At 41.7% G+C, this 22977-nt stretch overlaps 1 protein-coding gene across 4 annotated transcripts in view; it reads left to right on the top strand.

Annotated features, from left to right (window-relative positions):
• The window catches only part of dhps (deoxyhypusine synthase), a 30674-nt gene extending 8568 nt beyond the window's left edge, over positions 1-22106 (top strand). For all 4 annotated transcript variants that reach the window (XM_084328173.1, XM_084328174.1, XM_084328172.1 and 1 more), the window contains 7 exons: positions 2878-2999; positions 12906-13002; positions 14182-14268; positions 16532-16637; positions 18910-19013; positions 19229-19354; positions 19489-22106. In XM_084328173.1, coding sequence (XP_084184299.1) covers positions 2878-2999; positions 12906-13002; positions 14182-14268; positions 16532-16637; positions 18910-19013; positions 19229-19354; positions 19489-19584 — 738 coding nt within the window. In that variant the 3' untranslated portion in view covers positions 19585-22106. The remainder of the gene's footprint in view (positions 1-2877; positions 3000-12905; positions 13003-14181; positions 14269-16531; positions 16638-18909; positions 19014-19228; positions 19355-19488) is intronic.
• Positions 22107-22977: the final 871 nt, after the last annotated feature.

The following is a 22977-nucleotide window of genomic DNA, read 5'->3' as shown; positions in this document are numbered from 1 at the left end:
CTTGAACTCTGGCGGGTGATAACTGCTATAATGGAGAAACGAATTTCGATCAGTCTATTTTTTGAAAACTTCGGTATGGACAATATTGTCTCTTTTTCACCAATACATCGAGGAATGCTATGGAATGTGAATCATAATTCATAATAAACTTAATAGTCTCTCTCTGAGAGTTGAGAAACAAGTGGAACTCTTCCAGAGCCTCTTTAGTGCCTGACCATACAAAAAATAAATCATCAATATACCTCCAATAGGCTTTAATGTGTCCAACATATGGATTATTATTGAAAATACATTCAGACTCAAACTTCGACATAAAACAGTTGGCCATATTAACCGCTACCGGGCTGCCCATAGCTAGGCCTCTTTTCTGTAAATAATATTGATCCTGAAAACGAAAATAATTCTTAGAATTCTCAATAAGGGCCTCACTATATCCTCTAGTCTAGATCTAAAGATCTAAATGAGGCTTAGGGCATATAACAGACAGACAAAGCAATTATATTTAATATAATTATCTTTATTGAATGCTATAATATAAGAGAGTAAGTTGAATTTCATACAAAATAGAGTTATCACAATGTATAAATAAGCAGAGAGACAGACTGAATCCACACTACACCCTAACCTGAAGTAGCTAAAACAGTGACCACCTGTTGACAAGGACCACCACCTGTCATGACATAGAAATTACACAATGAATATCAAAGCATGACAGCAGTTCAAGAACCTACATAGAAATTAAATGCTGGCTGTTGCACACTACAAGACAAACATTTATTAACACACCGGTAATACAAACGAACGAGAGAGAGCTAGACTTACACTTTAACCGAATGAATGAAACACCCGGCGCCGCACACACACGGCACACACCCGGGCCGCAACGGTACATCTATTTCCCCAGCCTGAGGGAAATCAGGACAGGTCGTCTATATTACTATTTATCCTAAACAGTCTGTGTGTGTAATATGCATGTGTGCAACTCATGAACCAAAGAAGTGAGCGATACCTTTGTATCGCCAGGCGTAAGCACAACGCCTCGCCTCTTCACCGTTCACTGTCTGTCATTCCCTAAGGAAGACCATACACAGTATAAACACCTAAACAGTGCACATCAACCTAGCGACATGATAATGCAAGCATCCCAAGCAAGCTCCGCTTTATACTATAGTTAAGTTACTCACCAGGACACTGTCACTCGAGTACCTACACTCGACACTCTCTCTCGTCCTGTAACAGGGGAACCAGGTGTGGGGAAATGTTTGCTGCTATCGCCGCCCGCACCCAACTAGGAAGTGTTCGTTCCAGCCGCCATCCGGTCAGGCTGAAATATACGCTGACGCTAGAGCCACACCCACAATACCCCCAGCTGGCCACATAAGGACTTCCTGAGTCAATGATATTAATGCCTCAGTAGAGGGATGTAGCTCTATTCTCTGATCCAAATAATATCTACATGCACTTAACCCATCAATATGTGGGATGCTAGGATATAAACTAAAAACATCCATAGTACACAAAATATCAGTAGCTTCTAAACTGCACTCATACAGCTTACTTAGAAAGTCGGTAGTGTCCTTTAAATAACCAGGTTGTGCTGCAGCCAATTCTTTAAGGTGTGAGTCAACACATTTTGAGATAGGCTCTGTAAGTGACCCGATACCAGCCACAATAGGTCGACCTGGTGGGTTATGAAGATCCTTGTGAATTTTGGGCAAAGTGTAAATAATAGGTCTTACTGGGTTATCATTCACCATGAACTTAAATTCCTTCTCAGAAATCTCACCCTCCTTAAGAAGGCGCTTTAGAACCGCTTTGATCTAAAAAAAATAACCGAACAGTTGGATCTGTGCTTAAAGGAATATACACATCTGTGTCTGCTAATTGTCTATTTATTTCAGCAACATAGGAACTCTTATTCTGTACCACTAAGACCGAGCCTTTATCGGCCTTCCTGTACACCAGATTATCTAACTGCATCAATTCCTTAAGTGCTAGTCTCTCTGACTCAAGCAGATTAGGGAATAATCTAGTTTCATTACTTTTCCCACATAGAAGCATAACTTCATCCTCAACTAGTCTACAAAATGTGTCAACTGATGCATGATTAATCTGTGGAGTGAACGTGCTACGAGGCTTGAACAGTGTTTTGAATGGTCTTATCAGCCGTGTCCAATGAGCTGACTTCTGGCTGCACTGTGCTTCCAGGAGTAGAATAAACAATATTTTTGTTGACATCTCTAGAATAAAAAGCTTTAAGCTTAATGTTCCTAAAAAACTTAAACAATTTAACCTTTGTAGTGAAACCGTCCACCTTACGAGATGGTACAAAAGAAAGTCCTTTTGACAGTAGTTTACATTGGGAGTCACTGAGGTCTACCTCTGAAATGTTGACTATGTTTGCCACCTCCCCCTGCGTCTTTGGGTTGGAAGCTCTCTTGCCTCGTCGAATTCCATTCCACTAGGCTGAAACGAGGCAAATTCCATGATTAATGATAAAATTTAGATATTATTACCACATGACAGGTGACATGAAATGCTTACAATAAACACATTTCATTGTGTGTTGTATTTGCCATTATGGGTCGTACCAATGGGAAACAATCATTAGGCATTGGGCTGTGTTTTGTAACACCCATTTATTGGCTTGCATTGTGAGCACATTTCAACAAAATCACGCAAAAGGGGATGCATTTTCAGTTCACCTCATATCAATAATGATACTTATATTCGACTGGCAGTTTGGTATTCAAATTCATATATTCTTTTTCAAATTTGAATGAATTGAATGTTCTGATGGCCCTAATGAATACTACACGGCACTCCACATTGTTCCGCTTACGCAGTGTTGAACAAGCTCTTTTCCTCTCTGTGTAGGTGGATGTCATCGTGACCACAGCAGGGGGCGTGGAGGAGGATCTGATCAAGTGTCTGGCTCACACCTACCTGGGAGAGTTCAGCCTCTCTGGCAAGGATCTGCGGCAGCGCGGCATCAACAGGTAGGGCACCGTGGTGGCACCAAAATAACACTGGAGGAGCCAAGTTCTTCATTCTTCACCATGGTGGCACCAAAATAACACTGGAGGAGCCAAGTTCTTCATTCTTCACCATGGTGGCACCAAAATAACACTGTAGGAGCCAAGTTCTTCATTCTTCACCGTGGTGACACCAAAATAACACTGTATAGGAGCCAAGTTCTTCATTCTTCACCATGGTGGCACCAAAATAACACTGTAGGAGCCAAGTTCTTCATTCTTCACCATGGTGGCACCAAAATAACACTGTAGGAGCCAAGTTCTTCATTCTTCACCATGGTGGCACCAAAATAACACTGTAGGAGCCAAGTTCTTCATTCTTCACCATGGTGACACCAAAATAACATTGTAGGAGCCAAGTTCTTCATTCTTCATCGCAGGAGCACCTACAATCTTTATTGCCCCATTAGTTATCCAGTTTATTAACTTCTTTGGGTTTATTATTATATGTTACTTATTACCCAATTCTCTGCCGTTGACTAAAAACACACTTCAATCAATATCTGAATAAAAAGATAGAAAACTAACATTCTTATTGTTTTTTACTATCTATGCTGCTATGCCTATACTACTATACACACTATGCTAATATGTCTGTTTGGGCTGTCAAAGAATATTCTATATTCAAATTAATAATCAAATACATACCGTAAATCCTCAAATAAAGGAGGGGCCTCTCATAATGGCCTTGGGGTTTGATGCATTTAGACAAACACAGGCCGGTCTCTATTATAAGGTCGCAAAAAAAAGTATTTTTTATTTTTTTCGTGCCGTGATATAGAATGAGATAAACTCTTGCCAATGGAAATCAAGTGCTGCCTCCCGCTACACTGACATTAACGTTTCCCTCTGGTTAGCTTTAGCGCTAGCCGCTAGCTAACGTCATAATATCTAGATATGTGGTGTCAGCTGGATGACGTTGACTTCGTTTGCAAACGTTAACGTTCGCTATCTATATGGCGTTGGCAGGAGAGGCTGGCGTTGTCCAGTTGACACATTAGAGATCATGATGCTATGACAGTGTTAGTAGCTAAAGCTACTGCATGTAAACAACTCGATTCGACGGAGGAAGTCGAGAAGGTACCACACGCTAAACCGTCCCCGGACCTAGGGCTGGGCGATATGGCCTAAATATGATATCACGATATTTTCTGACCTTTCGGCGATACGCATCACGATGTTTTTATTTTTTTCCCCAAAATTCATTATGAGGCTTACCAAGACAGTATTTGAGTTTGCAAGCTAACATTAAAGACAAAATAAAATACCCATGCATTTAGCATTTTTATATTATATATTAGATTTAGATTATTGGATTATTAGATTATATATTGCATATATTTAGCAATGAGATATTATATGATTTAGATATGAAATATGATGAATTGAAAATGGGGGACCCTGATGTAAACAAGACGAAAGTCTTTCTCTGGTCTGCATCCTCCAGTCCGCTGTTGACTGTTTTTTTTTTTTGATCAAATTTTTTTTATTATTAATTACATGAAACAGGACAACACAATAACCACAGTAACAAAAAACATAACTTTCACAGGAGAATAACAAACAATAATACAGAATAATAAATTATAAAGACAAAAAGAAAAAGAAACAGCGTCCAACCTATCAAATATAGATGGCTACTTCAATAACAAAAAGGGTCTTCAAAACATGGCAACCTTTCCCCACCTTTACAAAGTGGAGTGACTTAAAAGATTGTTTATGAGAGTGTTGCCGCAGATTTACTGTAGATAGCCTAGGTCCCTTACACATGTTCAAGACTGCCAAACTTGCAGAAGGTAAAGTGTAAGAAGAAAGAAATTCTTCCTCCAAGTTGGTTGACAGGTCAATCAGTCTGCCAATATTAGTCTCTTGGGGAGATGGCATGTGAATTGACATATAGCGCAGAATAGCTAAATACCAACCCCCCCTAAAATCCCCCCAGTCAAAGTTAAGAAGGACAAGACAAAAACCAAGACAGACAATACATTTCCTCCTCCCCCTCCCCAGAGACCGCCGGACCCCCCCGATCAAGCGCCCCAACCCCGCTCAGCCGCACACTGCGGTCTTTACCTTCTCAGCTGCTGCGAACCACAGGTCAATTCCAGCCTGCCCTACCCCGATCACCCGGGCCGTGGATATCTCAAGATAAATCACATCCAATAGAGTTAGGGACCAGTTAATCATTGTAAGCTTCTCAGGCTCCTTCCATCTCATTGCTATTAGCTTCTTCGCTGCTGTGACGCCCGCTAGGACAACCCTTTTCAGTTGTACGGACGCGGGTAGTGTCGTTATATCGTTCAGGAGTAGCGTAACAGCTGTGAATGGGATAGTTAAGCCACACAGATCTGAAAGTTTGTCCGTTATTGACCTCCAGAAGCGGGCCACTGGTGGGCAATCCCAATACATATGCATATAAGTGCCAGTGGCCTTTTGAGAGCACAAAGTGCACCGAGAGTCGGTTATCAGTCCCATAGCAAATAGCTTCCTAGGTGTAAGATAGGTCCTATGAATATAATTAAAATTAATTTGCTGGTGATTGGGGTTGCGGGAAGATAATGCCACATTTGCCCAAACATCATCCCAGTCAAACTCGGGGTCCAACTCCGGGATATCCACACGCCAGATTGTATCCAATGATAAATTTTTATACGTGGATTGAATTAAGAGCGTATAAAAGTCGGAGACAAACCCTCTGGATGTCGTCCTGTCCACTATGAGCCTGAGGAAGGGGTGTGGGTGCAAGGCTTGAGCCCACGGTACGCCATGCGCCCTCAGTGCTGACCTTAGTTGAAGGTAAAGAAAGAAGGACTCGCCGGGAAGATCATAAAATTCTCTTAAGTCCTGAAACGCACGGAGGCCGTTCTTATCATAAATATCCTCCAGAGTATGCACTCCCCTCCTTTGCCATTGAGGAATATTAACCGGCTTGTGTCCAACAAGTAATTGCTGGTTATTAAAAATTGGAGAGTCCAGGTGCCAAGGGCATTTAACCCCACACGACCTCTGTACATTACGCCACGTTTGGATCACGTGAGTTATGATCGGTCCATACCTCAGCCGGCATTTCGCAATAGAGACAGTGGAGTACACTACATCCTGCAATCTTAGCGGAGACACCGCCGCCGCTTCTAAGGAGCGCCACGATACAGCCTCTACAGGGTCTAGCCAGCACATCAAAGGTCTCAGTGAAAAGGACCAGAAATACAGTTTAAAATCAGGGATTGCGAGGCCCCCATCTCGTTTCCTACGTTGAGTAGTAGCCCTTTTGATTCTCGGGCGTTTGTTATTCCAGACAAACTTAGATACCATCGATTGTACCTTGCGCCAGTGGTCTATTGGAGGGGGCAGGGGGAGCATTGAGCTAATAAAATTTATCCTAGGCAGGATGTTCATTTTGATTATGGAAGCCCGGGCTTGTAAGGAGTTAGGAAGGGACGACCACCTGTCTAGATCCTGGCGTATTTTATCATAAGTACCCGTGAAGTTGTACTTAGTAGTTTGGTTCAGCGTGGGGAATATCTCTATGCCCAGGTATTTAAAATGTTCTACTATGGGGATATCAGCTGGTAGTCGTACCGCCTTGGCCAGTTCATTAAGAGGTAGGCAGGCTGATTTGTTCCAGTTAATCTTAAAACCTGACAATTTACCAAAGTCGTCGATTATCCTCAATAATTTTGTGGCCGACCGGGAGGGGTCGTCCATGAAAATCAGCAGGTCATCCGCATAGAGAGCAATTTTGTGTGGAGTATTGTTGACCATTATGGGGACGATGTCCTCCGATTGCCTAATAAATTGGGCCAAAGGTTCGAGGGAAAGCGCGAACAGTCCCGGGCTCAGAGGGCAACCCTGTCTAGAAGATCTGGAGACTGGAAAGAGTGTGGAACAGTTTTTGCCTGTCAGTATCATCGCAGACGGCGAGGCATACAGGACTTTAATCATATGAATAAAACTCTTTCCAAGACCCATGACCTCAAGTACCTTCCACAGATATGACCACTCAAGTCTGTCAAACGCCTTCATGGCATCCAAAGACAGAACTGTGGATGGAGTTGTATTGTCTTTACCGTTATCGATTACATGCAACAGCCTCCTAAGATTATCTGCAGCCAGACGCCCCGGGATAAAACCAGTTTGATCGCAGTGTACCAATACAGACATAAATCTCTGCAGGCGACGGGCCAGCACCTTGGCAAACACCTTTAAATCGGCCCCGAGAAGACTCAAGGGTCTATAGCTACCACAATCATTGGGATCTTTGTCCTTTTTGAGAAGTAAAGAAATCAACGCCATATTGACATCTCTTGAGAACTCCCCTTGTTCGATAGCGTAATTGATCATATCGAGCATCAATGGACCCAGTTGGTCCCAGAAAGCTAAATACACTTCGGGTGGAATACCATCCCAGCCTGGCGCCTTACCCCTCTGCATTTCAACAATAGTCTCCCTCAATTCTACGAGAGTAATTGGTCTCCCCAGTTCCTTGGCCTCTTCCTCAGAAATGTGGGGTATCTCAAGCCCGCCAATGAACGATTCAAATCTAGAGTCATCCAGATTACCCTCTGAGCTATATAACTGTGAGTAAAACTCTTTAAAAGTGTCATTGATCTTTTTCGAATCAGTAGTGACTGCACCCTGGCTCGTCCTAATCGAGGGGATATCTGAGAAATGATCATTTGATCGTATTTTCATTGCCAATAGATGGCTAGGTCTGGAGCCGTGAAAATAGTAATTTTGTCTTGTCCTATGTATCAAAAACTCAGACCAGGGTTCGAAATTAACGGGGGCTTGGGGCATAATGCCCTTGAAAATGGATAAAATGCCCTCGAAAAGCAGTTAAGGGGGGCACTTAATGCCCCCGACAGTTTACTAATTATATATATATATTTATCCGGTAATGGAGCGTCTGTGTATCGTATACGGTTCAGATGACGCGCAAATAAAAAAAATCATTTGGCGGAGCCGGTGTTCTGCACTGGCTGCAGCAGCAGCCAGGTGCTAGTCAGTTTGTGTAAAAATGGCACGCACAATATAAATCAATCTTCATTACGACTTTAAAAACATAGCCATTAACATTACATAGGCCTACACACATCTTGCCATAGCGTTAGCAGTTTGTACAATGTTTGTAGCTGTTAGCTAGCTAGCCCTTCACAACAACAGCTAACACCGTAGCTACTAGCTACTGTAGCAGAGGAGGAAATGGGAGTCTGAGAGGCGGGGTGTTTAAAGACAATGATAGGCGTTTATTCAACATCCAAGAAGGCTAACATACAACTGTGTTTTACTAACTCCAACCGGGACTATTGCCGCTTTCGCGCTGCTTGTTGACGTTATGAACTGCTCCTAACGTGACCGGAGCTGAAGGTGGCGGTGCCACACGCTAAAATGTCCGTGGGGACCCGGCGCCAACCCATAGATAGTTCCAACTCACCGAATTACGTAATCCACCACAGTTGCACTCAATATTTAAATAATGTTAGTCTAAATATATGTAGACAGAAACATAATAATTTCAAGCAGAAAACGAATCTTTCCATTAAGAACTGACAAGCAGGGAATTTAAACATGGTTGACATTGTTTTTGTGTGTTTATATTAATTAAAGAAAGGAAAGTCTAGTGCTGGCTGAGCATATTGTTTGTTTGCACTAAATTAATACTTTGACAAATGTAGCCTATATTTTTCAGTCAGTTCGGTCTTTGTGTGCCAAACATTATTTAAGGCTGTAAACACTGTAAACCTTTTATTTTATTTTTAATAAATGAGAAACATGTTTAGATTTGAGTGTTATAGAAAAAGAAAGCAATACGCTTGGACCAGCACTCACAGATTTTGGTATATTTAATGGCAGCCTGAAACAAACATGTTTCGGAACGATTATGTTCCGAAACATGTTTGTTTCAGGCTGCCATTAAATATACCAAAATCTGTGAGTGCTGGTCCAAGCGTATTGCTTTCTTTTTCTATTATACTCGACGGGATTTCAGCACCCAGTGTTATAATTTGTGAGCGCAGTCTATATTGACTTTTAGATTTGAGTGTTAAATTTTTTTTAATAAAAATTAACGTATATCGAACTGAAAACCGTGACCCCAAATTTGTGATATGAACCAAACCGTCCATTTTGTGAACCGTCCCACCCCTACCGTTTATCATAAAAATTCAGTGCCCCCGAAATACAAAAAAAGCCCCCGAAAATCAATTAAGGGGGGCAAAAAAAGCCCTTGAAAAAAAATGTTAATTTCTAACCCTGACTCAGACTGTTGTTTAAGTATGGAGTTTATTTCTTTTTTGACTATCTTACGTTGTGTGTTTAGTCGTTCATTATAGTCAGTTTGCAAGGATGCGTATAGGTCCGCATATAATGATTCCAGTCCTTCTAGCTTTTTTGACCGGGATTTTCGCAAATTGGAGGCAAATAGTGTGACATGACCCCTGATGAATCCTTTCAATGCGTTCCACAGGACCCTAGGGTCTTCTACTGTGCCAACGTTGATCTGCAAAAATTCAGCTAGTTTACTCCTGAACTCAGAACAGAAGTCATCGTTCTTTAGCAAGGTCGAATTAAAACGCCATCTGGGAGCTCTTGCGGAGAGCCTGCCAAAGGTTGCCGTAAGGAAAATCCCCTTGTGGTCTGAGAGAGCCAAGGGAACCAATGAGACATCGAAACTATCAAACATATTAGGGGACGCGAATGCATAGTCAATTCGAGAGAAGCTTTTGTGTCTGGCTGACAGGTGAGAGTAATCAGTCCGCTGTTGACTGTTGTTGTATTGAGCTGTACTGTATTGTACCCATGCTGCAATCTGTTAATAACGTTCTCATTCATTCAGTCGGCAAACAGAATCATTTTGATTGACAGTCGCGTCTGCCAATTACGTCACATCGCTTGCACCCGCCCTACTGTTCTTAGCACCAATCGGCAAGCGCATATTCATTTTTTACTTCCGCCATTGGAGAGCTCAATGACAATAACAATGGCAGCCGTAGCTCGCCGCGGCCGACGTTTAGCTTTTAGCTCCGCAGAAGGACTAAACGACTGGAGGCATAATGATTTTACTGCAACGGATGTTATAATAAAAGCCTTTCCATACATCTGTCTGATTGAAAACTTTATTAACAGACCGCAGAATGGGCACAACTGAGTCAGCACGGGCTGAGATATGAACGACTAATGCTTGCTATATAGGTCGACCTCGGTCGTTGCTATGTAAATACGCTGATGTTATTGAAAGTGTAACTATATAACGTTAATGCCACAAAACGAATGCCTTTGTTATCATAAGTAGTAACTTTTGATGCAGTAGTGTGTGTGTGGGGCGGCGCTGTTCAAAAGTGTCAATGTGTGGACCAGATTGACGCGACACAAGCCTCTTGGGCAAAACATCACGATATCCACGATACGTTTAAAAAGTGTATCGTTAATGAACTGTACCCGATATTTATATAATATCGTCATATCGCCCAGCCCTGGGCCGGACCCCACAACCTAGTATAGACAGTTCCAACTTCAGTGTGTGAATTACGTTAATCCCGCAATTACTCAACTGCACTCAATATTTAAATACCAATGCTACTCTAAATAAATGTAGACAGACAATGTACGTATTAAAAAATAATAATAATGCAATAAAAGTCTGAAAATGAAGGGATTATGTCAATTTTTTTTTAATTAAGGCCTGCCTCTTATATAAGCCTCTCTCTAATAAAGGCCTGGTGCTCTTTGCAGCTGAGGTAAATAGAAGACCCGTCCTATATTTGAGGATTTACGGTACATTCGATTGTAAAAATGTATATTCGAATTGTGTGCATTTTAAAAATTTAAAATAAAACGGCCCCGGCGATCTCCTTCTCGACTTCTCATGTGTGTCTGAACGTGCTGCATGACGAACAGGAGAGACGTGACTCATATATATACCGGTATTCATGGGATATCACTGCACCCTTTACGTGCACCTTACAAAAGCATTGGATAAAAGTATACGTTCACACTAATAAAAGGAATTGTCTATTGGCTGAGCAGCCTGGCATTCGTGTGATATCGTGTCCGGAATCAACCTGGAAATGGAATGAAAACGGCTAATAGTTGTTGTCGTCGAAAATGTATAATAATCACAAGATACATTCAGTGCTGGATCTAACTACCGTAATTCCTCTAATAGTAACCGGTATTCAAATACAAGCCGGGTCTCTATTAATGGCCGGGTGCGCTCTTGAGCTAAGCAATTATAAGCCGACCTCCTAATACAAGCCGGGTTACTAATATACTGAGCTGCATACTGAGCTAGTTACTTGATTTCACTTTGAAAACGTTGAAATGACCAGTGACCACCTGTAATTGCTCTGTTTACTATTTCATACAGTACTTGGTTTCAATAAATGAACCCAGTACATTTTACTGGGTTCAAACTGACACAAAATGTTGATTTATTCATTATGATCTGTTTGAAAATTAGAAATATAGGCCTCTCTCTTATACATGCCTCCTCCTAATACAAGCCTGGTACCCGCTACAGTTGAAACAAATACAAGCCGGGGTTACTATTAGAGGAATTACGGTAAATGGATTTGAGACACATTTATGGAAAGTTCAAGACCGGACAACAACGCTTCTGGAAGGGTAGGAATGACATGCGACGGCGCTTCCAATTCGTGATGATGGCGAGTTCAGATCCCAACTCGGCTCCAGAGAGAGTGATTTGCACTCCGAGCAATCTGAAAAGCCCCGTTTGGAAATACTTCGGATTTATGCTGAACCAGTTAGCGCTAAGTCAGCTAAGTTACATCCCTCAGGGCAAAACGACTTTGTTTTGTCACATTTCTAGGAATTGTGTGTATGAATTTTATTTAAAACATGAAACAAGTATATTGGCTACTGTAGGCTTTTTTTTATTTATTTTTTTAAACTTTATTTTTTAGCGTTTATCGCTTTTTCTGGTCAAGCATGACCGACAGAAACAGGTTGAAATGGGATGTAGAGCAGGGGAAGACATTCTGAGAAATGACGGCGGGTCCGGGAATCGAACTTGTGTCCCCCAGATCCGTGACGAGCACGGTTTTCCCCGACGCAGAAATAGCGCCGAGATATGCGGTGAGCTACGGGAGCTCCCCCTCTACTGTAGGCTTACTGAACAGATATTGAATAATTAATTGATATAAGCATCATATGGATCCCCAATGGTTTGATTACTATTTCATGTCAAGGAGAATATATAGTTTACTTTCAAATAAATGATAAATTACGTCAGATCTCTACATCTACAGTATCTTTGTTTGGACTGCAATCCAGAGCGTCTCTTACCCGCATACATCATACCCGGAGCCTCAAGGCAAGTTTGGTCCATTGCCTATACAAATACTGTTCATCATACGAGTCCCTGCAAACCTGCGTTCAATTTATTTTTGACAAATGGTGATTGGTAGAGTCCTTTCTCAGCACATCCCATGCCGTTCCTCATAGCGGTTAGTTAGCCACAATCCAATGCAAAGGCAATGGGTGCTTCACCACAGTGCACACATAGTAGATTTCATTCAGCTTCAGTCAGAGCTAGTATACCGGTAATAATAATAATAATAATAATTATATAATAATAATAATAATAATAATAATAACTGGACTTTGTATGAGGAATGGCATGGATTGTGCTGAGCAATGAAGATCAACATCATGTATCATGAATCAAGCACTTCACATGTCTTTCAAATATACTATTATATATTATATAATGTCTGGGAGTGTTGCATTTATTTTGCATTTATTTAACATTATTTGGACTTTATAGTGTTTTGTTTTTCAAATAAATTTGATTTGATATATATATATATATTATTTAACTGCATTAATTTGCCTTGTGTCTCCTCCTGTTCATAGGATAGGGAACCTGCTGGTCCCTAATGATAACTACTGTAAGTTTGAGGACTGGTTGATGCCCATCTTGGACCAGATGGTGCTGGAGCAGAACACCGAGGTGAGGGTTGTGAATGGGGGATGAGCACGGTTATTAGAATATAAAAAATTATGAATATTCTCACGCTTTTAGTTTGAATGTACTTTTGAAGGTACTATCCGGTTAACCAAAGTTTTTCAATAGAGTAATCGAATATTGATATGCCTTCAAATTCCCATCCCTAGTTGTGAAAAGAACTTGGTGTTCAGACACAGGAAGTCTTATCTTTTACAACATACTATTTCTGGCGTACTACCCTGTCATTTATTATAAGCCGTTTATTATAAGCCGTTTATTATAAGCCGAACATTGAGTGCTCAGAACATTGAACTATCCACACACAAGCACACATGAACACACACACGACACGCACGCTGTGCACGCTCACACACAAGCAGCCACTTAACACTTTAACATGAGCGGGCACACACTCATGTCGCACACACGCACACTTATGGCCAAAGGAAAGGACACTTTAAATTAGAATAACAGGAACAGTGTATTGCACTACCAAAGCTAACTAGCATGTCCCATATGCTCTGTAAATAACTATGTACAGATACCGAGATGTCACTCCATGTTACCTGTTACCTGTTTACTGCACAATGTTGTTTTTTCATTTTTTGATTCTATTATATGTTGTACCACTGTATTGCACATCGTTGCGGGCAAGACCACCCGCATTTCATTGTATACCTGTATGCCGTGACAATTAAAACTATTGACTTGAAAAAAAAAAAGGCTGAGAGTGATATGCTTAAAGCTACTACAAGGAACATTTTCAACAAAATATGTCATTGTCGTTGGTATAATTACATTAAACAAATAAGACAAATGTTTTTTGCCGTAATGCTGCCAAAGTGTGGACATTGATGTTACAATAAATATGCTGCCAAAGTGTGGACATTGACGTTACAATAAATATGCTGCCAAAGTGTGGACATTGACGTTACAATAAATATATTGATGTCAAAATCCTCCTAGTAGTGCCTTTAACCTGACTATAGTCACATTTTCACATTACCATACATACCATACACATGTCAAAACATGGCGGCAAGTCATGAGAATCGCTGCGTTGAGAAGTCTCTTCCTTTTGCGAGTTTCGACACTGGAAGGACGTTTGTCAAGGAAGGAGGGAAAGTGCACAAGAAGGTTTAGGTGATGCGTTTTTGACCCTTTAACCTCTCCTCCACCCAGGGCACTCGCTGGACCCCGTCCAAGATGATCAACCGGCTGGGCAAGGAGATCAACAACCCGGACTCTGTTCTCTACTGGGCCTACAAGGTCAATGCCGTGCAATGTTTAACTTTTCTCCTCGCAAAGTGTCCTGTTGTTCTTAACACTTTCATTGCCAGCCATGCGGTGTGCCTTACCCCCTTGAATGCCACCACCCACTTCAATGATAGAGCTCTCATATTTGCAAACGCATAAACTATGTCTTAAATTATGGCTATGTGTCTAATCTGGCCGTCGCTTATCAATGACTTGTTTGCAGTCAACATTGTCGAAACGGATTGTTTTTTAATCGGTTCATTTCCGTTTTATACCATTTTGAAAAACGCTATTTTTTTTTTTAAGTTTCAGGAAAACATTTCAGGAAAAACATTCTGTGATAATCGCCCTTTACTGGAATATTCTGGAATACACAAAAAACATTGTCATTTTTCGGCCTATTTATGAATCGTTTTCAAATAAACGCTAGATTATCGATAGTATGTGTACTTATGCACGCTATATAAGCGGGCTGAAAAATCTATTTCCTGATCAGCACACACACACACACACACCAGGGTTTCCATTAGAAAAAATTGTTGCCGGCCTCAGTGTCCGGTAGATTTCAATCTACCGGTCAAATGAGAGAAATTCCGGTCAGAGTTTATTGAGCTTAAAAACAATTGATAGGCAAAAGAATTACAACAAAACAAAAGAATGACATCATCAAGGCATGTAGATTTATAATATTTTTACTTAAAACTAGGCTACTTTTGCGTATAAAGTCATTATATTCCAAATAAAATAAGTCCCGAGACTCGTGCTGCTGCCGACTTTAAATCAAATAGGTGTCTGTGGGCAGTTGCCCGACATTAATAAACAACAGTCTGTTATAATCACATTTTTATGAGCTAACGAATTCCGTTATATTGGACATTTGTATTAATTATATCAAGCGAAGAACTGAGAAATTTGGCAGAGAGAGACGGCAACATTATCGTGGGTTTGCGTGACGACTCTCTCTCTCTCCACCTCCCAATGACTTATTTGCGAGAGTATGGCGCTGCAGAGCAGCAGATTCAGCTGTTATTGGCTCTTTTCTGGGGACCGCACAGCAGCGCCCCCCACCCAACATTGAATTGCCAATGGCTGAATTGGAGTACTGCTGGAGTACTGCACTGTGCTGCTGCTGCTCCGGCTCTGCAGCTTCACAAAAGTTCGCACACCCAGCACTAAGCTCTCGCTGACAACGTCGTTGTCATTATTAGAAGCAACGATGAAACAAATGTAATGATTGTTTCGTTCATCGCATCGCATAGGCTATTTAATTTTAGCCTATTTTAATACAATTCAAATAATCAAATTGTGCTTAGACTCAGGGAATTATTTTCACCGGACATTAAGACCGGAGAGATTAAATATGTCGGACTTCAACAGATTTTGCCGGTCAAATACCGGTAATTACCGGCTAACAGAAACGCTGACACACACACACACATATGGCACACGTTGATATCTCTGTGAAAATAGCTCTGATTATCCTAAGACTGGTAAAATAGATTCCTTACCTCAGATCAGATGTTCTCCAAAAAGATTATTCCAATTCCTGATCGCCATTCCAAATATCGATTGCGTTTATTGATCCAACGCTGGGTACTGGAAATATGTATTCCACGCTGTTCTGGGACTCTGCAATGAATCCGATCCTCTCGGGTGACTTCCCCGAGAAGTTAAATGAGGAAGCAGGATTTTTTTCCCCCCATGTGTTTCATTCAATCCATTCCAAAGGGGTGCAGTACCACAGGGAGAGACGATAGGGGGCGGTATTTTCCCAATGGAGCTCAGAGAGAGTTTGCAGCACTAACGTGAGTCTAGATTGATGAAATATGAATTCAAATCGCTAATAAAAACACACAATATCTCTCGTCGTTGGCAATGAACGGTCGGCATGAACAAACGAGTTATCTCGTTGTTGGCATTGAAAGTGTTAAGTACCTAGTGGAGTTTGTTTCCGCTGCTAGTGTTCACTTCTCCACTGACATGTAAACCCTAAAAAACAGGACTGATTTCTGCCTTGTTGGCTGTTCTTAATCCTTAAGTCTTCTTACTCTCCTCCTGTTTTTGAACCCTAACCATTTCACCCTCTGGTGAATACCTGGAGTGTGTTTGTACAGACACTGGTAGCGATGTGGTTGTCTGTGAGCTCAGCTGTGACCCTACATTTACATTTACATTTAGTCATTTAGCTGACGCTTTTATCCAAAGCGACTTACAAGTTCTGTACGACAAGTCATCAGTCGTGTGTGTGTGTGTGTGTGTGTGTTTTTTCTCTCAGAACGACATCCCAGTGTTTAGCCCTGCCCTGACAGACGGCTCACTGGGAGACATGATCTACTTCCACTCCTACAAGAACCCAGGCCTGGTGTTGGACATAGTGGAAGGTACAGTTCAAACGGCTCCACACTAGATAGTAGCTACTAGCTGGAGTAGTCTATGGCTCGTTAGTACGGTTAGATCAATGCGAGATTGTTGGCTCCAGTACTGATTTCAGAGCTTATATTTCAGATAACTAATTTATCTGCTCATGTACTCATTTTAATTATTTATTTTTTAAAGATAGACAATTCCTTGCAAATATTGGTCATTTTATAATGTGGAAAAGATTGGTAAAGATGGAAGTAAAAGCAATTTTGTTATTTTAACAAAACTGTATTCCTTTAACCTCAAGCAAATAAGAACATAATTTCTGTCTCACATACAAATAGCCTTATGCTTAAATTAATAAACGTTTTTGTCTTTCAAACAAAAATAGAAAATATTTTAAACATCGAACAAAAGGTTGTTTGGTAGATAGATTTTCTGTTGTAAAAATGCTTCTTGGCAATAGACTTTATACCGTTTTCATGGGTTGCGCCCATGAACAATTTGCCAAATCTTCTCTGCTGATGGCAAACAGCTTATTCTGCTGTTGACCTGGTCAGGCGCCTGATTGGCAGCACCTGTGAGCATGGGCTCTGCTACAGTGGTCAATTGGTGACTGCTCCAAGAATCAACATGCCACGTTTGTCTGATCTCGATAGGGCCTGTGCGATAGGGCAACTTCAAGCTGGTGTTCCACAAAAGTTATTTGGAGTGAGCCCTATTCCCATCTCCAAACTGAGCTCTGGTACCATCTCCAAACTGAGCTCTGGTACCATCTCCAAACTGAGCTCTGGTACCATCTCCAAACTGAGCTCTGGTACCATCTCCAAACTGAGTCCTGGTACCATCTCCAAACTGAGTCCTGGTACCATCTCCAAACTGAAGGCCAGTGCTACAGTGTGTTTGTTTAATCGTCAAAGCTAACGTTACCTCTCATTGTGTATTCTACCAAGCAAACCCGGGTTTAACGTTACCTCTCGTGTATATCGGCTGACGGTAGTATTAACAACAACAAACTTAACACATCAGCGATCTTGTTGTGACACTAAACTCTCCGCTCGGTGGTAAATTGGGTTGATTTCGGTTTTGTTTCATCAATAAATAAGGCAGAATACACAGTGAATCCATTCTTTTTTGTTTATTGCTTGGTTCTGTCGCAAACAAATCCTGAACGAAATGCATCCTTAGCGAGGCAGTAAAGATGGCGGCGCCGGCGTTCTGTTTTTGTTCAGACTGAGGCTACAAAGTGTGACGCGTCTCTCTTCTGACCAGTCAGTGGTCTGCAATGTTTCACATGACTTTTCTGGTACCACTTCTACCCAATAGGGTCGCTTGGAACCGAGTAGGGTATATCTGCAGAGCCGCAAGCCAACTTTATTATTATGATAAAAAACAGCGGTGACGCGGCAGCCTAACTCTGCGGTGAGCGTGATGCAACAGCGATACCGCGGTAATGCGGTTATCGCGGCAGCTCTACTCTTGCTCCCTGCCTTTGTGAAAACTGACTACCTGTTTTGGGTACATCTTCACACAATCAACAGAGACAAATTCAGGAGAGTCAAGCGCCATCAAAGGAGAAGTGTTCTGTGCATCAAATCTTAAAAAGAAGTAATTAAGTTCATTAGCTTTGTTCCCGTCTGTTGGTGACAGGTATAGACAACTCGGGTTGTTATGGTCACGTCATTCACAAATGGGTCACGTGATGTTGTAGCACGAGTAAAAGTCAGCTGTTCACCGGCGGGTTTCAGGTACGGTAATGATGAGGGGGTGAACGGGGAAGTCACACTTTGCTGACTGCACGCACGCTACACTATGATAAATCAAGCCGTGATTCACTTTATTTTTGATACTATATGAACTGTTTTTAACTCCAATAAACTAACCAAACACAGTATCCTGGAGCAGTGATTATGTGACGAGCAGCACGTCTGGCAGGTATCATTTTTTCCCCGATTTAGTCACTCGTGACTAAATGTTTGGACAGTCGCCATACACCGTCATTTAATATAATTAGCTGCTTTTTCCTTACAAATGGGGCTGCACCATTTTAAAAGGGAAATAAACAGGCTTTCCAATGGTATAAAGGTCATTGCCAAGAAGCATTGTTACAACAGAGAAATAATCTACCAAACACAAATTTGAGAACTTAAAAAATATATATTTATTCGAATGAAACACAATTGTAACACACCACAACAAGTTTGTGCATTTATACCAGCCAATATTTTTCAGCTCACCAATATATCCGTCAAGCCCTAGTGAGTCATAACACAGACATCTGTTGTGTTCCAGACATCCGCAGGATGAACAGCCAGGCGGTTTACGCCAAGAGGACAGGGATGATCATCCTGGGAGGAGGGCTGGTTAAACATCACATATCCAACGCCAACCTCATGGTAACAACCGTTCACTTCCTTGCGCTTCATTTATACATTTATTTACATATGGAATAATCACTTCCTGTTATTCACTCACTTTCTCACACACACACACACACACACACACACACACACACACACACACACACACACACACACACACACACACACACACACACACACACACAAACAGACTAACTCACCTCTGTATTTCCTTCCCTGTTTCTCTCCAGAGGAATGGAGCAGACTACGCAGTATTTGTGAACACAGGTCAGGAGTTTGATGGTTCAGACTCTGGCGCCAGACCCGATGAGGCCGTGTCCTGGGGCAAGATCAGAACAGACGCCCACCCTGTCAAGGTAGCGTGGAGGAGGTGGCATACTGGAAATGAGGTTGAGAACCACTGCTCTAGGCATTCAGTCTGATAAATACTGTAGATAACGTGGTTTTCACATGTCTCATGTTCAATGTGCATCTTGTTCATTATCTCCAGGTGTATGCGGACGCCACCATAGTCTTCCCCTTGTTGGTGGCAGAGACCTTTGCCCTCCACGCAGACAAGCTGACAGCCGGCAGGAAGTTTGAATGAACGGCGAGACTACAGTCACGTTTTGTCTCTACAGTCGTCTCTCTCCGCAGCTCTTCCTTTTGTCCCATTCAACCTAGATTTTTTTTGCCATTCTCTGACCATTTTTGTGAAAAAGAAAAACAACATTGTTTTAGTAGTCAGTAGAGTGCATTATCGCAATACCTACCCAATTATATTGTATTGGTATGTTGATAACGTGTATCTTGGTTTTCAAGGTTTTGTTTTATGGTAGGGCTTATAATGTTTTTCTGTCGCATCCTCTTCTTTTTTACATTTATTTATTTAGTACATTTACCGTGGAATGTTTGAACTATTTTGGAAGCAGCTCTGGGACCAACACTGGTTCTAATGCCAGTGGAGGAGTGTTTACCTTCGCATGCATGTCTTTAAGGTGTGGGAGGAAACCCAACGTGAACATGGGGACAACATGCAAACTCCACACACACTTTCTTGCTATGAGGCAGCAGTGCAATTTATATATAAATTATATATATATATATTATTTTTTTTGTTATGCCAAATCCCTTCCTGGTCTTCACGCTGTCCTACTGTCTGTCTGGGGAGGGTGTAGACTACATTTACATTTACATAGACTACCACATGCTACCCTACTGTCGGTCTGAGGAGGGTGTAGACTACCACATGCTACCCTACTGTCTGTCTGGGGAGGGTGTAGACTACCACATGCTGCCCTGCTGTTGGTCTGGGGAGGGTGTATACTACCACATGCTACCCTACTGTTGGTCTGGGGAGGGTGTAGACCAGGGGTTCCCAAACTTTTCAGGCCAGGGCCCAGAAAATAAGGCGTCAGAGAGCCGCGGCCCAATGCACATCGTCTGGCTTTTTTTTTGTTTTTTTTTGCCAGGCGACCGATTTTTTACGCCAAATATCACTTCAATCCTATTAAGTTAGTTCAAGTTAGTTATTCATTTATATGTGCTATTTATGAGAGGGCTAACTTGTTGCAAAATAATAATGATAATAATAATAGCCTCATTAAAATACTATTGTTGCTTCGGTTGTTTTCAGCGTTTTATGTGCATAATCTGTTATTTAGTTTGAAATGTTCGTTGAAATAAGTAGATTTTTCGTTTTTGTTTATTTATTAAGTTAATATAAAACCATATAGTCACATTTTAGAATACAATAGTATAGAATTTTAGAATACAACTAGAAACACTGTCCTGGCCTGCTTCTAAGTTCAGTGGCCTGACAAAAAAATAATAATAAAAAAATAAAAAATAATTCTTTTTTTTTTTAATTTTTTTTAATTTTTTTTTTTTTTTTTTAAATCATCTCGCGGCCCACCCGTGGCTGCTCGCGGCCCACCTTTGGGTCGCGACCCCGACTTTGGGAACCACTGGTGTAGACTACCACATGCTACCCTACTGTTGGTCTGGGGAGGGTGTAGACTACCACATGCTGCCCTGCTGTTGGTCTGGAGAGGCTGTAGACTACCACATGCTGCCCTACTGTCGGTCTGGGGAGGGTGTAGACCACCACATGCTGCCCTACTGTCTGGGGAGCGTGTAGACTACCACATGCTGCCCTGTTGTCGGTCTGGAGAGGCTGTAGACTACCACATGATACCCTACTGTCGATATGGGGAGGGTGTAGACTACCACATGCCTCATCCGATACATGTGGAGTCAGTCGCTTCTTTTTACCTGACAGCTAGGAGTTTCACTCCCCCAGATCCCCTCCCTGCTGAACAGACGACTGACCAGTAGGAGGCGCTGTTGCAATGACCAGAATTCATACCCCACCGGTGAACACCGGCAATTGTGTTCATAGGGACGACTCGTGTAGTTTTCATGACATGTAGTTTCATGACTTTTTAGTCATTAGAATACTTTGACATTTTAGTGTGGTCAAATTAAATAAAAATGAGAGTGGAAAAATAGCTGTATATATCGTAGTATCGAATTGCCATACTAGATTATTTTACATGCAAAATAAAGAATCACAATAGAATCGTAACAAGGGCTAATTGTCATGAGAGCATCATAGGAGCTCTCTAATTAGTCCACAAGAGCATCATAGGAGCTCTCTAATTAGTCCCACCCCAACAGGAAGGTCCAAGCAACTGGAGTTAACTGCTATGGGATTAAATTAAGACTTTGACAGATTATAATGTGACATTTTCTTGTCTCAATGTTTTCTATACAGCTTGTTATGTTTTGTTTTTTTACGGGTACTATTGTACTTATTGGTAATAAGTTATGTTTGAAATATCATGGCAGCATGCTATAGCATGTACCAAAGACTGTACGGGTATGTCTCGAAAGTAAATGGTTGTGTCTGAATGAGAGAGAGAAAATGTGTGTGTGCATTCAATACAGTTTGTGTCAGACAGGCGCACACTATTGAGGAAATATTACCCAGTAGAGTTTTATTTTAAGTAGTATTTGGGAGTAGCATGTCCCGTCTCTACACTACGCCTCCCTGGGTCACACAGTACAAGGCCTTTTCATTGCTTCACAACTCCTCATCATGTCTACTCCTGTGCATTACTGGTGATTAGGAACAGAGATATAATGCCTGTATGGCGCAATAAATCATATATGAATTATCTCTGTCCACGTGTTTATTTTGAGGATAGTAGAAGATGCACGCTAGGATTAGGGAGGTGGGGTAAATTAAAAGCACAAATCCACACGGGGGCACTCGCGTGACTAATGGTAATGTACGCCGTTAGTTTCCATCAATTGCAGCTCACTGACTGCAGTCTGCAGGCATCACTCTGTCCCTCTCTCTCTCTATATATATATATATATATATGCATTACTGGTGATTAGGAACAAACCTACCGAAGTCGGCCCATGTCACCCCACTTCTTAGGGACCTGCACTGGCTCCCCATTGCTGCACGAATCCGCTTCAAGGCCCTCGACCTAGCATACCGTGCGGCAAAGGGAACCGCTCCCGCCTACCTCCGGTCAATGGTCTCTAACTACACACCCTCAAGACCCCTACGCTCTGCATCTTCTGGCCGCCTCAGACCTACTCCTATCCAAGCTCCGGGAGGGTCATCAAAGAGAAGTCGCCTATTCTCAGTCCTTGCCCCACAATGGTGGAATGAACTACCCACCCCAGTTAGGACAGCCGAATCACGTCCAATCTTTCGCCGTCGACTAAAGACGCACTTCTTCAACCATTATCTGAATTAAAAAAAAAAAAAAAAAAAAAATCTAACCCTAACTAACCGTACTGTCATGCACTTGTCCTAATAAACTAACCTACACTGTAGCACTCAACACTTTGATGAACATTGTTGCTCAGCTGATAGAGTTGTGCCCTTCCTGATGGCTTGTCGTACAGAACTTGTAAGTCGCTTTGGATAAAAGCGTCAGCTAAATGACTAAATGTAAATGTAAATGTATATAATGCCTGT

This window comes from Notolepis coatsorum (assembly GCF_963971535.1).
Source record: "Notolepis coatsorum genome assembly, chromosome: 14".
Classification (NCBI taxonomy): domain Eukaryota; kingdom Metazoa; phylum Chordata; class Actinopteri; order Aulopiformes; family Paralepididae; genus Notolepis; species Notolepis coatsorum.
The sequence above is the reverse complement of the archived record's forward strand: the minus strand, read 5'-3'. Positions and strand labels throughout refer to the sequence as shown.